Here is a 14288-nt window from a genome sequence, read left to right as displayed (position 1 = left end):
AGCCTCTGTATTGTATTGTATTGTTTTAATTTGCCCCCCCCCAAAGAATTTGCAGGTATGACAATTCATAATATGACATCATTAATATAATAATTATTCTGTCTTTCCTGCTAGTTAATCCGTATACTGTATATTTAAAATTAGTGTAATAGTATATTTAATACCGGTATATTGTGTATATATTACTTTTCTGTTATTAATATAATCCAATCTAACTCCCTCTTTTTGGAGTTTAGCCGCAACAATTGATTATTTTAAAAGCCTCTGATTAGTATAATATGGTAATAATAATTGTCTTGCTGTGTTCTGTTATAGGAGCAGGAAGAAGCAGCTCGTCTATCCAGCATGCCAGCATGGCGTAGAGAAATCATGAGGAAGAAAATGGAGGAGGAGAAGTAAGCGCTAATTAACCTAGTCAAAGGGCTGTAACTGGAATGGGGCAAGAGTAGAAGCTGCCCAAGGCACTGCAAGGACTACTTGAGCCTCCCGGCCCCTTTGCCCCAAAAGTAATGTCAACGCGCCATGCATTCTACCTCTAGTTACCCCTTTGGACACAGAACATCTAGATATAGGGGTAAAACATTCCCATCATGTGACTTTGGCTGAAATCTATATTGAATATAGTTCTTGGTAGGACTGAAGAATGAGTGTATATTTACATTTACACGTATATGTGTATAAGTGTACCTTTTTCAGAGATTTAATGTTATATCCTTCTTTTTCTCCTTTTTTTATCAACAGAGAACAAAAGCGGTGAGTTCATTTAAGTGCTGTTAACTTCTTTCTTTATTCGCTTACACGATTCCAATTGATTTTCTAACATTCCATTATCTTTATTACCATTCCATTATCATTTTTTTAATTATTGAGAGTATAGCTAGTCTCGTTTCTGGTTCGTTTTTAGGCAGCACTAAAATTGCTAACAATTCTAGTGTATTTGTAACATAATTCCAGAATTCCATGTATTTAAAAAAGTTACCGAGGAGGTCTTTCAGCAATAGCACACGTGGGGGGCTTTTGGCCCGCATTGTATAGGTATTAGGTTTTTCCGAACATAAAGTCCAAGAAGGTTCCGGGTCTTATTGAAACTTGGTACTGAATTTCTTTTGATGTACCTTACTATTTGTAAGCATTTTTAGTAGAAATATTTGGGTCATATGGAGTTTGTTCATCACTTTGTTACCATACAAACTTTCCAAAAGTTTAGCATTACACAAACCCCTTCTCTCTGGGCACTATATGGGGCGAGAAGGAGGCCAAGATGAATTTATACCCCCCCTTTGGGTTTTTGTTATTGTATTTAACCCCCATGGGCATAGATTTGGGTTTCATACTTCACCATATTCTACAAAATACTGTGATCTCTTTAAACCCTTTCTTCTCTTTATTCTTTACATTTGCTTTGCGTACCATGCGCACAATTATACGGACGTTAACGTTGTTATTTTATTTTAGGAAAGAGCAGGAGAAGGTAAAGAAAGAAGACGAAGAACGAGAAAAGCAACAATCTGAAAAGCTAAGAACTCTGGGTTATGACGAAACAAAGTTAGCACCTTGGCAGAGGCAAATTATTTTAAAGAAAGGGGACATCGCAAAACATTAGTTTCCAGAAAAAAACAAAAAAAAACCCTTCATCCTCATAAGGTAAACTCAAAACTATAGATTTCCACTGCCAGCTGGACAATATGTAAATGTCAAGCGAGCGTTGGGAATGCCGTTAAATCCTGCTCTGGCTCATAAATTTAACCCTTTGATTGCCAGAGGGGTCAGCCAAACAGCCAACCCCACGCCTAGCTGGCCTCTCTGGCAGTCGGTGTCAAACTATCATTCTTGTCCGTAGGGAATCGAGTTGAACCCTGAAAGATCATTGCGGTGCAGCACGTGTTTAGGTTGCGTTGGTCACGAATGTACACAAAAGAAACGTTGTTTTTGTCTCAATTTTAAAGAATTAAAGCAGAATACTCCCGAGAAACAGACGCAGCACGCATATTATTAATTATGAGCTCTGGCTTAGGAATCAAAGTATCAAATTTGCTACAGGTCAAGTTCTATAAAAGATCATGAACAGGATTACCTCTGTTCTGCTGGTAAATAAAAAAAAATATACATGAAAATGTATATAAAAATGTCTAGGGAGCCACTAACATAAGTTAACTTAGTGGTAGAAATGACTGCCCTGTAACATGTATATTGCATTCATCCATTCAACCTATTGATCAGCTTTCACATCGTAATTCGCGGCCAGAAGTAGAGAAATGCCCCCCGATAAATCCTCTTTAAAACTACATTGTTAAATGTTGTATGTAAATAAATCACTCAATGTTTAACTAATGTTAGATATTAGGGAATGTAAAATGCGTTGAGTGTACAATATCTTTTTTTTTTTTTTTTGCAGAATACATATTTTAAAGAAAGGATATATGGTAAAAAAAAAATATATTGACATATTTGGTTTATAAGTTATATATATATATATACACAGATGCCATACTCAATGTTATTGCCATTATAGCAACTATTTTCTATAAATTGTCATTATTTTCCTGCCTCCTTCTAGGAATCATGCTCGGCATTTATGAAAAACAAATATCTATATTGTCTAAACACGAAGAAAATAAATCTATAGTATGTTTAAACTTCTTTATATATTTTATTTTATGGTCGCACCACAGGATGGGTCTACAGACTTTACGTGTATAATGAAATAAAGTGTTTCCGTCAAGAGGTGCGCGCGTGTGTGTGTGTGATGTCTCCCATTATATGTGTTGCTTAATCTTTTGGCATGGATTTTAAAGATGATCTTTCCAGAAGTCTGGTGGAGAATACTTTATTAAGTAACCACATGCATGATATTTTAATTATTTTTTTTTACTTTGAAATTCCACATAGAGCACTTTATTATATCATATACCACGGTTTTGGTTTCCTCATTATACTATATGCTTTCTATGCTGTCTCTATATTTCCTGAGCATTTAGTTTTTAAGGGGGCCAGATGTGGAATTAGGATTGCTCCAAATTTTTGGCTAGCATTTGTTAGTTGGGTGATGATGAAGATTGGATTAACGCTTCAACGTGTATAGAGAAGTCATATGCTAATTGCTTTTGACCTAGGGCAATGCTTATGGGTTTATAGAGACAATAGGTTAGTTACACAGGCTTGTACCCAAAAACCTTCACCCGCCCTAAATGAAGACAAGAGCCATTGATGTGGGTAAGGGCATTGGAAACAGCTTTATTAACTCCCCAGAGTAACCATAAAATAATAACCTAGACCTAAACAATCTTTGAGCCCAGCAGGTGGTTCACATCCAGCAAGCCAAGAGTTCTGGTAGAGCTGGTGCCATCTGCCGCATGCTGGACCTGCCTTCCCAAGCCTATTTGGGCGCAGCCTCGAACATATCAACCATTCAACGCTGGCCAAAGGGAGAACTGACTACAAAAGATGACAAAACAGAACAGCAAACATATACATACTTATAAACATAAGTAAAAGAGGGAGGTTGGCGGGAAGATACTGTCCTTAAGAACCAGCCAGCAAAAAGGTAGCAATGTCTCCTTCTTCACCTTATAAACCTCTTAACTGCAACATTGTTACCACCCAGCCAAAAGGGAAACTACTGGCATGCCCACACTATGGTCTAGGACAGCAGTCATATTCCCCCTTCCCTAAAGGTCCAGGGGATCCTTGCTCACTTGAATATTCAAAAACCCCAAAACTGTGGCCCTGTGGCTCTTGGGAGGTTAGACGGCCCTGACATTAGGGCTCTGTCTTGTCATCAGTCCATGGTACAAGTGAACTATTTGTGATCATTGGGGAACGTATTCTAATGTAGCGTCCGATAGCTTTAGCATATGCCTATAAATAAACACGTCAAAATGTCCTTAAACTTTATAAAAGATACTCATTTTTTGAAACCAAGTCGGTTCAGGGTGTTTTGTGATTTTTTTTACATCATTAACACAATGTCATGTAGTTTTCTGACATTAAATTCAACTCATCCATTAAATTATTTTGCAGCATTAAAAACAAATATTAGCACAGAACATTGAAGCGAAGCTACCCAGGGCATCTTACAGACGCTGCAGTCAACACATCCGCAATTTATACCCTAGTCCCCAGGGGCCCCTAAGGGCTCTGGGCCCACAAGCTACTGTTTCCACAGACCTGATGTGAAGAAACAGATATATGTTAGCTTTATTCTACTACAGGGAATGCAGTCATATTCTTGAATGAATATTGAGTATTGGTATCCATACCCCAACATAATATAAAATATTATCAATTAACTTGCTGGGTAAAGGATGTAGGGGAAGTATTTTTCCTTTTGTACTCTTACATTGACCTTTAGTTCTGGTGGTGCTCCAAGAAATAGTTTTGCCCAATGTTAAGCCCCCATTTTTATTTTATATAATCTATAATTTCTAACCAAAATCTGTTCTGTGCTATGAGAATCATTATCCTAGAGTCTTCAGGGTTTGTTACTATCCTAATCAATCAATCAGCATCTGAAAGTGACTTCAATAGATTTGCTCCCATTATATGCACCTACATGGGGCAGAATTCCATACAAGATGAGCTGCTAAATTGTTGCCCCCGGTGCTGCCCTTCATGTGCCAAGTGTTACATATGTTCCTCCATAATCCTCCTACAATTCCCCACCTAAATCCTGCCCAAAATGTGTTTAAGGTAGTTATCACCTCTAGTTTTAGCACCTAAAGGTCCATCCTGAATCTGTTGAAAGCCACCAAGTGGAATTCGGTAGATATTTTCCGGAGGAGACGCCTTCAAAACAGAGATTGGCCGACATGAAGCCTTCAACAGTAGGTTTCTAATTGTAGTTTTAAAAATAACACTTATGGAAGCATTAGTATATCCATTAAAAAAAAACCCCACCAACTCTTCTTGGAACCCAAGAAGGTGCCTGGTTTACCAGGATTGTCCTTGTCCATAAGACGTAACTTTGGGTCCAAACTCAGGCATAACTTTCCAGCTTTTCTCTCAGTTCTTCCGCGCACCCTGACAGATTCATCCTTTCCAAGGCTTTGTATATGGATTCTAAAGTAGAATGTTTTAGTTGGCACCCCCTTCTGAGCATTTCATACTGCTGGTCTCGATAGTTGGAGATCTCTATCTCTACTAATTCAATTTCTTTGTCGGAAAATTCCAGGGTTCTCATGAACTCTTTCCACCTTCTGATAGGAACGCAGTCAATGATGTCATACAAGGTCCTACCTTTCTGGAGAACAGAAGTAAGTTGACCTGTTGAAGATGAAAAGTATCAGCGTGTCAGTGTTTATCTAGCTCGGTGCAGTGCCTACTTATACCACTGAATATTTCATGGATGAGCTGAATGCAAGTCTATTGTGACAACAAGGCACTCAAACAAAAGGGGGGGTTATTAATAATAGATTTTGTGTGCTGCTGCTGCAGCAAATGTTTTGTTTACAGAGGGATAAACCTTGGGATTAAGTCTAAAAGGGGAATATGATTCATGACCACCCTTAAAGGGACGCTCTGATGTCCAATGAAGTCTCACCAATGAAGAATGCAAACGTTGTACATTAATATGAATTCATTAAAACCAGGGAAAATGCAGCTTCAGGGCTGCAACACAACACCCTCTTTGTCATTCCATGTGAAGCAGCCAATCAGAGCTCCCTTTGAAATCAACTGGAACACTTTATGTCCAAGCGCAGAACATTTAGAGCTTTTGCCTTACCCCTACCTCAATCCATCCTTTATAATAAAAAAATATTTTACTAAAAAAAACATATCCAGTTAACAAATGGCTGCATAGTTTGGACAAAGTGCTAAAATGTAACTGAAATAAGTGTGATTATTACCTTGTAACAAGTTTGAAGAAACTAGGTGGTCATCAGGAGGGTCTTCTGACTTTAGACAAATACTGGACTCTGCACAATTTTCATTTAAATTTTGCAAATTCTTCTCTGGAGCCTGCTGCTGAAAATAAAATAAATGTCATTTTTTTTTCCTGATTCTGGATCATATCACCACATTTTGGATCAGTATTTTGGGAAGCTACTGTGCATTAAGGTCTGAAACATGCTGAAAATTATACCTATGATGTCATACTGTAAGTGTTTCTTTCGAGCCATTTTGACAGCTCTGATGTAACATATCAATGTGAAAATAAAAAAAAAATGTGAAGCATCTAAAGGGTCCATGGATTGGATTATTAATTCCCGATGTTTTGTCCTATTTAAAGGATTGTTCGTATACCATATGTAGACTTTGGTAAACTTTGCATAAGTTCGTGTTATCCTAGCATGATTCACGGAGAAAGCATACTCCATGAACTATTCATGGAACACATATTTAATGCATGCATACCGTCCTGAAAATTTAATTTGTCTGAAAGACAAGGTTTCCAGGCAACTCCAGCAAACAGGAAGGTAAATATACACTCTATACTAATAACACAAACCGTGCAAATCAACACGTTAACTTCAGGAAGCACAGACCCAAATGGCTCCATGTATTTGCAAAAATAAAAAAAAAATGAAAAACTTTATACAGAAAACAAAATTCCCTAAAAATTTGCAACGTCTTATATTTGAAGAATTTTTCTTTTTAATATATGTTTGCTTTTTTTAAGATGCATATTTAATAATACCCTTTCTCACCAGAAAAAAATGTCCTCCCAAGTTTATATATTATACAAATAGAAAAAAAAATATTCTTACCGGTATAAACACAGGTTTTCCTAAAGCAAAAAAAAGAATATATTAGAATGTATAAGCACAAATTCTTTGTATTTCTAGAAAGCCTATTCTTCTATATGTTCAACTTGATTATTAAAGGGCTAGGAGCCTCTAGATTGTGAAATTGTGAGCGGAGCCCTCATTACATAAGGTATCGGTTCGTCTGTCGATTCTAGTTTTGTCCGAATGTAAGAAGCTCTGCGCCAATTGTTGAGGCTAAATAAATAAAAGATAATAATAATATCCTGTATGCTAACAAATAAGGACCTGATAAACTTTACCTTAAGGTAATTTTTGCATACAATACATTACATTCCAGTTAAGATCAGCGGTGGACAGAGATCGAGAGCTAGAGTTCCAACAAATGTATTTTTGGCGGTGTAGCAGTGAAGGTGCGTCAGCATCACACCTTCCTGCCCCATCCATGTAGACCGCTTTATAATGGAATAGAGGGACAATGGTGGTATAAATGGATATGTATGCCTCTGAAAAGGTTAAGTTAGGATGAACCCCTAGTATGTCAGAGGGCAGAGGTAGACCTCTATAATAGGAGGCAAGAAGCCCTGTTTCAATGGAGAAAAAGGGGCAGGAAAAACCTGTGATGAGAAAAACCTATGTCATGGCATGCATGGGGCGGAATGTGGCAGATTTCTATGCCTGGTCCCACAAATCCGCCTAGAAAACATTGTCTAGGTGCTTCATTGTAAAGAAGGTATAGCTACCCTTTCTTCTCACCTCCACAGGTCAGCTTGCTTCCTCCCCTGTATCGCCCAAGGCTTCCTTAAAAACTATTATTACAATAAGATTTAAATACTGACTTACCCAAAGATCCCACCATCTTTTTTTTACGCCGGTAAATGAGAAGACCTCCCACCGGTGACAGAAGAAGCACCAAAGCACCTACTATAAGATACCCCACCGGGAGATCTAGAACCAACAGAAAAAAATACAAATATGACTACGTAATCATTCGTTAATAACATTTTGTGACAGCCGCACAAGCTCTTGTTTCGTTAGACGTACTCACCCACAGTTCTTGGTTTGTTCAACTTTAAGCACTCTGGGCTAGTTTCATTTCCAAGTGGATTCTGATGTGATCTGAAAATATATAAATTGTGAAAGTCAGAGCTTTGCTTAATAGTTTTTCGGTTTAATTGTATAGCTCAATCTCAATTTGTCACAACAGCGAAGAACATTGTACATATTTGCTTTTATTGATGGTATTTAAGAAGTAAGAGTTCAGTAAAGGTAAAACGGATGCAAGTATGTTTTGCTGCCTAAAAAGTAATATATATATATATATATATATATATATAATATATATATATTATATATATTATATATATCATACACTGCTATTCAAAACTTTGGGGTCACTGAGCTGTTTTCATGGAAAACAAGGCCATTTCTGGCTGTAACATAATTACAAAAGGGTTTTCTAACCATCAATTAGGCTTTCAAATTTAAGCTTGGATTAGGGAACACAACGTGCCATTGGAACGCAGGAGTTATGGGAGTGATAAAGGGCCATTGGAACACAGGAGTGATGGGAGTGATAAAGGGTCATTGGAACACAGGAGTGATGGGAGTGATAAAGGGTCATTGGAACACAGGAGTGATGGGAGTGATAAAGGGCCTCTGTACGCCTATGAAGAGATTCCATTAAAAATCAGCCGTTTCCAGCTACAATAGCCATTTACAACATGAACCCCGTCAATAAATACATATTGTACTGTGAATGGAATTGGGGACGCGGTTGCTCTATGCATGGACAATACATTGTGGCGAGCTGGTAGGAAGGCAGTTGTTTCCCTGGGAAGAGGGTTATAAGAATTGTTTGAAGGGCTGGAGACAAAAGGAGGGTCGTGTAAGATAAAATGATATTACCCTGTACAAGGCAGGCAATTGTTTTCATCGTTGTAGAATCCAGGTAAGCAATCTCCACATACGGCATCTTCATTCGCTGAGCCTTGAGAGTACAAATACGATCAACAGAGTACGTTTTAAGTATTTAGGAAATATAAGACGGTAAGAGTATTTTAAAGATCCTTTGCCCTTGGAACTTCTGCTATGTAAGAGTCATCATTCCCATCACATTTATTAAAGTTTTTGCTAATTAATGTATTTGTTGTTTCCTTAAATTAAATGTTTCCATTACTTGTTTTCACCCCAGCCCTGCTTGCTGAGATGGTAACATTTCTTTAAGACTGCATTTAACTCTAGAATATATACCGTCTCCTTTTCCAATAGGCAATAATGCAAGCAGAAGCCAGCGTGATTTTGCTGGTGTTTCTTATACATTGGTTATGAGATCGGCGGAACAGATCTGCCCCTCCATGGTGTCAAAATAGACAGGAAAAAAAGCTGAAAGAAGCTGGGGATAAAAAGTCACTAAAAATGTGTTTTACCATCCAAAGATATCAATTTTAAATGCACACTTTGCTACCTTTGTGTCTTTCAAATGGTGCCCGGTGGAATAAATGTCACGTGACACGCTACCTGTTACAATGTTAATGGTTTGGTTACTAATTATACAAGTGTTTGTGTTTGTTGTAACATTATATTATCATCTTCTAATGGTTACGTTCTTTGGGGGGGTTCTTCAGTTGCCGCCTGTGACGCCGATGCCTGTGACTAACTGGGTGATACCCACAAGATAACGCGCATGGAAACAGACCCACGCAATGACATCATCTTAATAGCAAATATGGTAATTTGCATGTTATGTCTGGGGGGATTTTTTTTGTTTTAAACCTTGTATTTTTGGTGTGTTAACCCCTGCAGTACCCATAGCTCACTTTTTGGCTGTGGGCACATTTTGTACTCTCAAGGATTGTGCTAGCATCTACTGTGTCTGCTGGGAGACTGTTCCACTTATCTACCACCCCCTCAGTAATTGCATGTACCATACCAATTGGATCCTTATTTGCAAACACCTTACCTAGGGGTCAGTGATCTACACCTACTGATCTGGTAACTAATTCAAATATTACCTAATTAGTTCATCAACGTATCAAGTATTTAACAACACCTATTTCTACTATTACTTAAATTACATCTAACCGTCTGACCTGCTAGTGTATGTAACATAGACCTTCATGGTATGATTGGGGCAGTTAAAATCATATTTAAATTTGATTTATTTATAGGTTAATATCCAAAGCATAAAAAGGCTAGTAAATCGTATAAATGACGTTAGAAGGTACATAGATATACTCAAAGGATTACGGATTATTTGTGAAATACTTTATTTTAAATGTATCAAACACACACATCAAATAGTTTGATTGCGCAAGTAGTGGACATAGGTAGAAGATAGAGATGGTGGTAGATAAGTGAAAACACAAGTGGTAGCGGTTAATACAGTTAGGGAATTTAAATATCCATGGGATAGTCATATGGCTCCTGAATGTAAGACAAGACCAACGACCATTCCAGCCCTCTCCTCTGTAGCCGTCCTTCTTGCTTATGAGGTTGGCTGTAGCCGGGGTGGTGAGAATTGTGTCTACAGTAACAGTCACTCATATATACGAGCCGCGCACCGATACATGGAATGGTCCAGTGACTACAAACGTCCCAAATCACCCATTTCTATCCCGACTTCACCTTAGTGCCGCGACGCAGAACAGGTCGGTGGTTTAATGAAATAACATTAACCATAAAACAGATTTTTAGTAATTTTTGTTTATTAGATCATTGGGGGAAACAATAACGGGAGGGGAAACACAGGAAGAATCCACAGGATAAGGAAAATCAACTTCTCTCGGGTCTTCATGGGTCTTTTACTCAATTCCACAAACGCACATGCAGACAAATGTGAATTTTCTTGGCTTGAAGACCCTCTGAAAGAAATTTGCCATTTTTTGCCGTGGTGTTAATTTCGGCATCTCGGCGCCCGCTCTCATCTCCGCTCTCATCTCCGCTCTCATCTCCGCTCTCATCTCAATTGGAGGGATTTCCAGACTGCTTTCAGAAATGCTCATCATCTCCACGTCCTCGGATGGTTGTTGAGGAGACTCGTCCTCGTCCTCATAGGAAGACAATTCCCGTCCACCAAAGAGAACATCTCTGAAATATCTCTCCAGATCTCCGGTGTAATCTTCTCCAGAGTCCTCAGCTTGGAAATCCCTTCCCATGATGTCATCCTTCTCCATGATAGATCTCCATTCAATCGTCTCACTTTCTGTATAATTTATCAAATAATCTCCACCTTCAGCCATCGCTCTTCTCCAAAATCACCACTACTGCAAGCAGCTGAGTGTCAGGTAGCGAGCCAACTGATTGTTCTGTGCCTTGTATGCACTGCCAGGTGATCTGCGCATCAGTGATGTCATAACTCCACAGAACAGACAACGATCCTCCATATCAACACACTGTATCTAAGGTAAACAAAGTGACATTTCTACAACAAAACCAAATAATAATTAGCAAACCCCCCACACCGGGTATACGATGTAATCACTTGAATGAAGTAGCGTCCAGTTTCGGTCCCTCTTACAAATAAGACAGAGACACTTCTTTATTTCAAAACTTTATTAATCGTCATATATGGAATTTATTTGTCCGCGGTGCGGACCACAAATAACTACAGCACCGCGACACTCAACCTTTATTAATGTTTTACAAAGTGTCAACCATTATTAACACAACACATTTTGACACAATATATCAATATTTATCGTCAAAATGAAAGCAAACTTATAACCAATTAATAACCAATTAATAGCCAAATTAATAACCAAATGAATAACCAAATAAGTAACCTGCTGGTATGGGCGTAACCACCTGTATCCCTGCTGGAACTGCCGGCGTCCCCCAGCGCGGCAGTCACATGACCCTACAATTCATAGGGGCGCCTGCCCCCGGAGTGTCCTGCACTTACACCTCTGTGCACCACAAGTAACCGCACCTAGAGGGTTAACTCCTGCACCGTACCAGCTTAAAAACCAGAGTACCCGGCAAACGCCAAAATTAGGGGAGGGATGGGCGGGAAAATGCACTTTAAAATAATTGCCCCTATAGTGCAAGGCCCTTCAATATATACCCCTCAGAGAGGGTAATTACCCCCTCCCATCTGGCCCTGCACATGCCACTAATTTAACAATTTCAGTGCCCAAATTTTGCTTAGTCATCCCTTAACCCCTTAACCAGGCTTGACAATGGGTACCTCGTCCGGCACTTCATTCATGGGGCCCCTCTGTCCAATTCTTTCCCTCCGGGCTGTTCTGGTTGGGGAGCCCCCATTAGCCAATCTTTTACAAATTCTACCATAAACCTCATTAATAAAAATAGATCCTTTTCAACTTCACAAAAAAGAAAATTTAACAAAACTCTTACTTAATGTCAGATAAACACTAATTTATTAAAATATACAGTTTAAAGCAAATCCTAAATCTGAGTTATATAAATATATACACACTACTGTTTGGGGTAACTTAGAAATTTCCTTGTTTTTGAAAGGGAAATTTTTTAATTCCATTTGTTCCTTTTTTATTCTTTCTCCATAAACCATCCCAGCCCCCCTCGTTCGCTCTCTGTAGCCGTCCTTCTTGCTTATGAGGTTGGCTGTAGCTGGGGTGGTGAGAATTGTGTCTACAGTAACAGTCACTCATATATACGAGCCGCGCACCGATACATGAAATGTTCCAGTGACTACAAACGTCCCAAATCACCCATTTCTATCCCGACTTCACCTTAGTGCCGCGACGCAGAACAGGTCGGTGGTTTAATGAAATAACATTAAACATAAAACAGATTTTTAGTAATTTTTGTTTATTAGATCATTGGGGGAAACAATAACGGGAGGGGAAACACAGGAAGAATCTACGGGATCGGGAAAATCAACTTCTCTCTGGTCTTCATGGGTCTTTTACTCAATTCCACAAACGCACATGCAGACAAATGTGAATTTTCTTGGCTTAAAGACCCTCCGAAAGAAATCTGCCATTTTTTGCCGTGGTGTTATTTTCGGCATCTCGGCGTCAGCGCTCATCTCCGCTCTCATCTCCGCTCTCATCTCCGCTCTCATCTCAATTGGAGGGATTTCCAGACTGCTTTCAGAAATGCTCATCATCTCCACGTCCTCGGATGGTTGTTGAGGAGACTCGTCCTCGTCCTCATAGGAAGACAATTCCCGTCCACCAAAGAGAACATCTCTGAAATATCTCTCCAGATCTCCGGTGTAATCTTCTCCAGAGTCCTCAGCTTGGAAATCCCTTCCCGTGATGTCATCCTTCTCCATGATAGATCTCCATTCAATCGTCTCACTTTCTGTATAATTTATCAAATAATCTCCACCTTCAGCCATCGCTCTTCTCCAAAATCACCACTACTGCAAGCAGCTGAGTGTCAGGTAGCGAGCCAACTGATTGTTCTGTGCCTTGTATGCACTGCCAGGTGATCTGCGCATCTGTGATGTCATAACTCCACAGAACAGACAACGATCCTCCATATCAACACACTGTATCTAAGGTAAACAAAGTGACATTTCTACAACAAAACCAAATAATAATTAGCAAACCCCCCACGCGGGGTATACGATGTAATCACTGGTTGGGGAGCCCCCATTAGCCAATCTTTTACAAATTCTACCATAAACCTCAGTAATAAAAATAGATCCTTTTCTACTTCACAAAAAAAGAAAATTTAACAAAACTCTTACTTAATGTCAGATAAACACTTATTCGTTTAAAGCAAATCCTAAATGTGAGTTATATATATATATATACAATACCGTTTGGGGTAACTTAGAAATTTCCTTGTTTGTCCGTTTTTTATTCTTTCTCTATAAACCATCCCAGCCCCCCTCGCTCGCTCTCTGTAGCCGTCCTTCATGCTTATGAGGTTGGCTGTAGCCGGGGTGGTGAGAATTGTGTCTACAGTAACAGTCACTCATATATACGAGCCGCGCACCGATACATGAAATGTTCCAGTGACTACAAACGTCCCAAATCACCCATTTCTATCCCGACTTCACCTTAGTGCCGCGACGCAGAACAGGTCGGTGGCTTAATAAAATAACATCGCAGCGACCGTTATAGATCCGTAATGATCGATAGTCAGAGAAAACTGAGAAAAATGCTACAAGATAAACAGATTTTTGATAATTTTTTTATCAGATCACGTTGGGTTGGGGGAAAGGATAACTGGGAGGGGAAACACAGGAAGAATCTACAGGATTAGGAAAATCAACTTCTCTGGGGTGTTCATGGGACTTTTGCTCAATTCCAGTTCGGGTCATACGTTTCTCAATTTCATTCCCACAACAGAATCCTAGAGACATACAATCTGACAGCAGATATGAACCATTCAGCCCGTCGGTTCATTTTTCCTCCTCTGAAGGCTCAGGTCTCGTCTTAGATTCAGGAGCCGTATGCCTGTCCCATGCATGTTTAATACCCTCACTGTATTACCCTCTACCAAATCTGTTGAGGGACTGTTCCACTTACCTACCTACCTACCTACCCTCTCAGTAAAGTAAAGTAAGTATCTAGCCGTGTCCACCACCTCTGCAGACTGCAATGTTTTAGCTATTTTCTCTTGAGTTGATGTATGTGTTGCGTA

The 14288-nt window shown here is 39.2% G+C and overlaps 1 protein-coding gene across 1 annotated transcript in view; it reads left to right on the top strand.

The window, feature by feature from the left end:
- LOC149286794 (espin-like) overlaps positions 1-1603 on the top strand; it is a 50188-nt gene extending 48585 nt beyond the window's left edge. The window contains 3 exon segments of the mRNA XM_089493745.1: positions 316-395; positions 742-753; positions 1456-1603. Of these exon segments, the coding sequence (XP_089349871.1) occupies positions 316-395; positions 742-753; positions 1456-1603 (240 nt within the window).
- The last annotated feature ends 12685 nt before the right edge of the window (positions 1604-14288 follow it).

This window comes from Sceloporus occidentalis, unplaced genomic scaffold (genome assembly GCF_023333645.1).
Source record: "Sceloporus occidentalis isolate IW3139 unplaced genomic scaffold, rSceOcc1.0.p SCAF_66, whole genome shotgun sequence".
NCBI classification, from domain to species: domain Eukaryota; kingdom Metazoa; phylum Chordata; class Lepidosauria; order Squamata; family Phrynosomatidae; genus Sceloporus; species Sceloporus occidentalis.
This window is presented reverse-complemented; position numbering and strand designations above follow the sequence as displayed.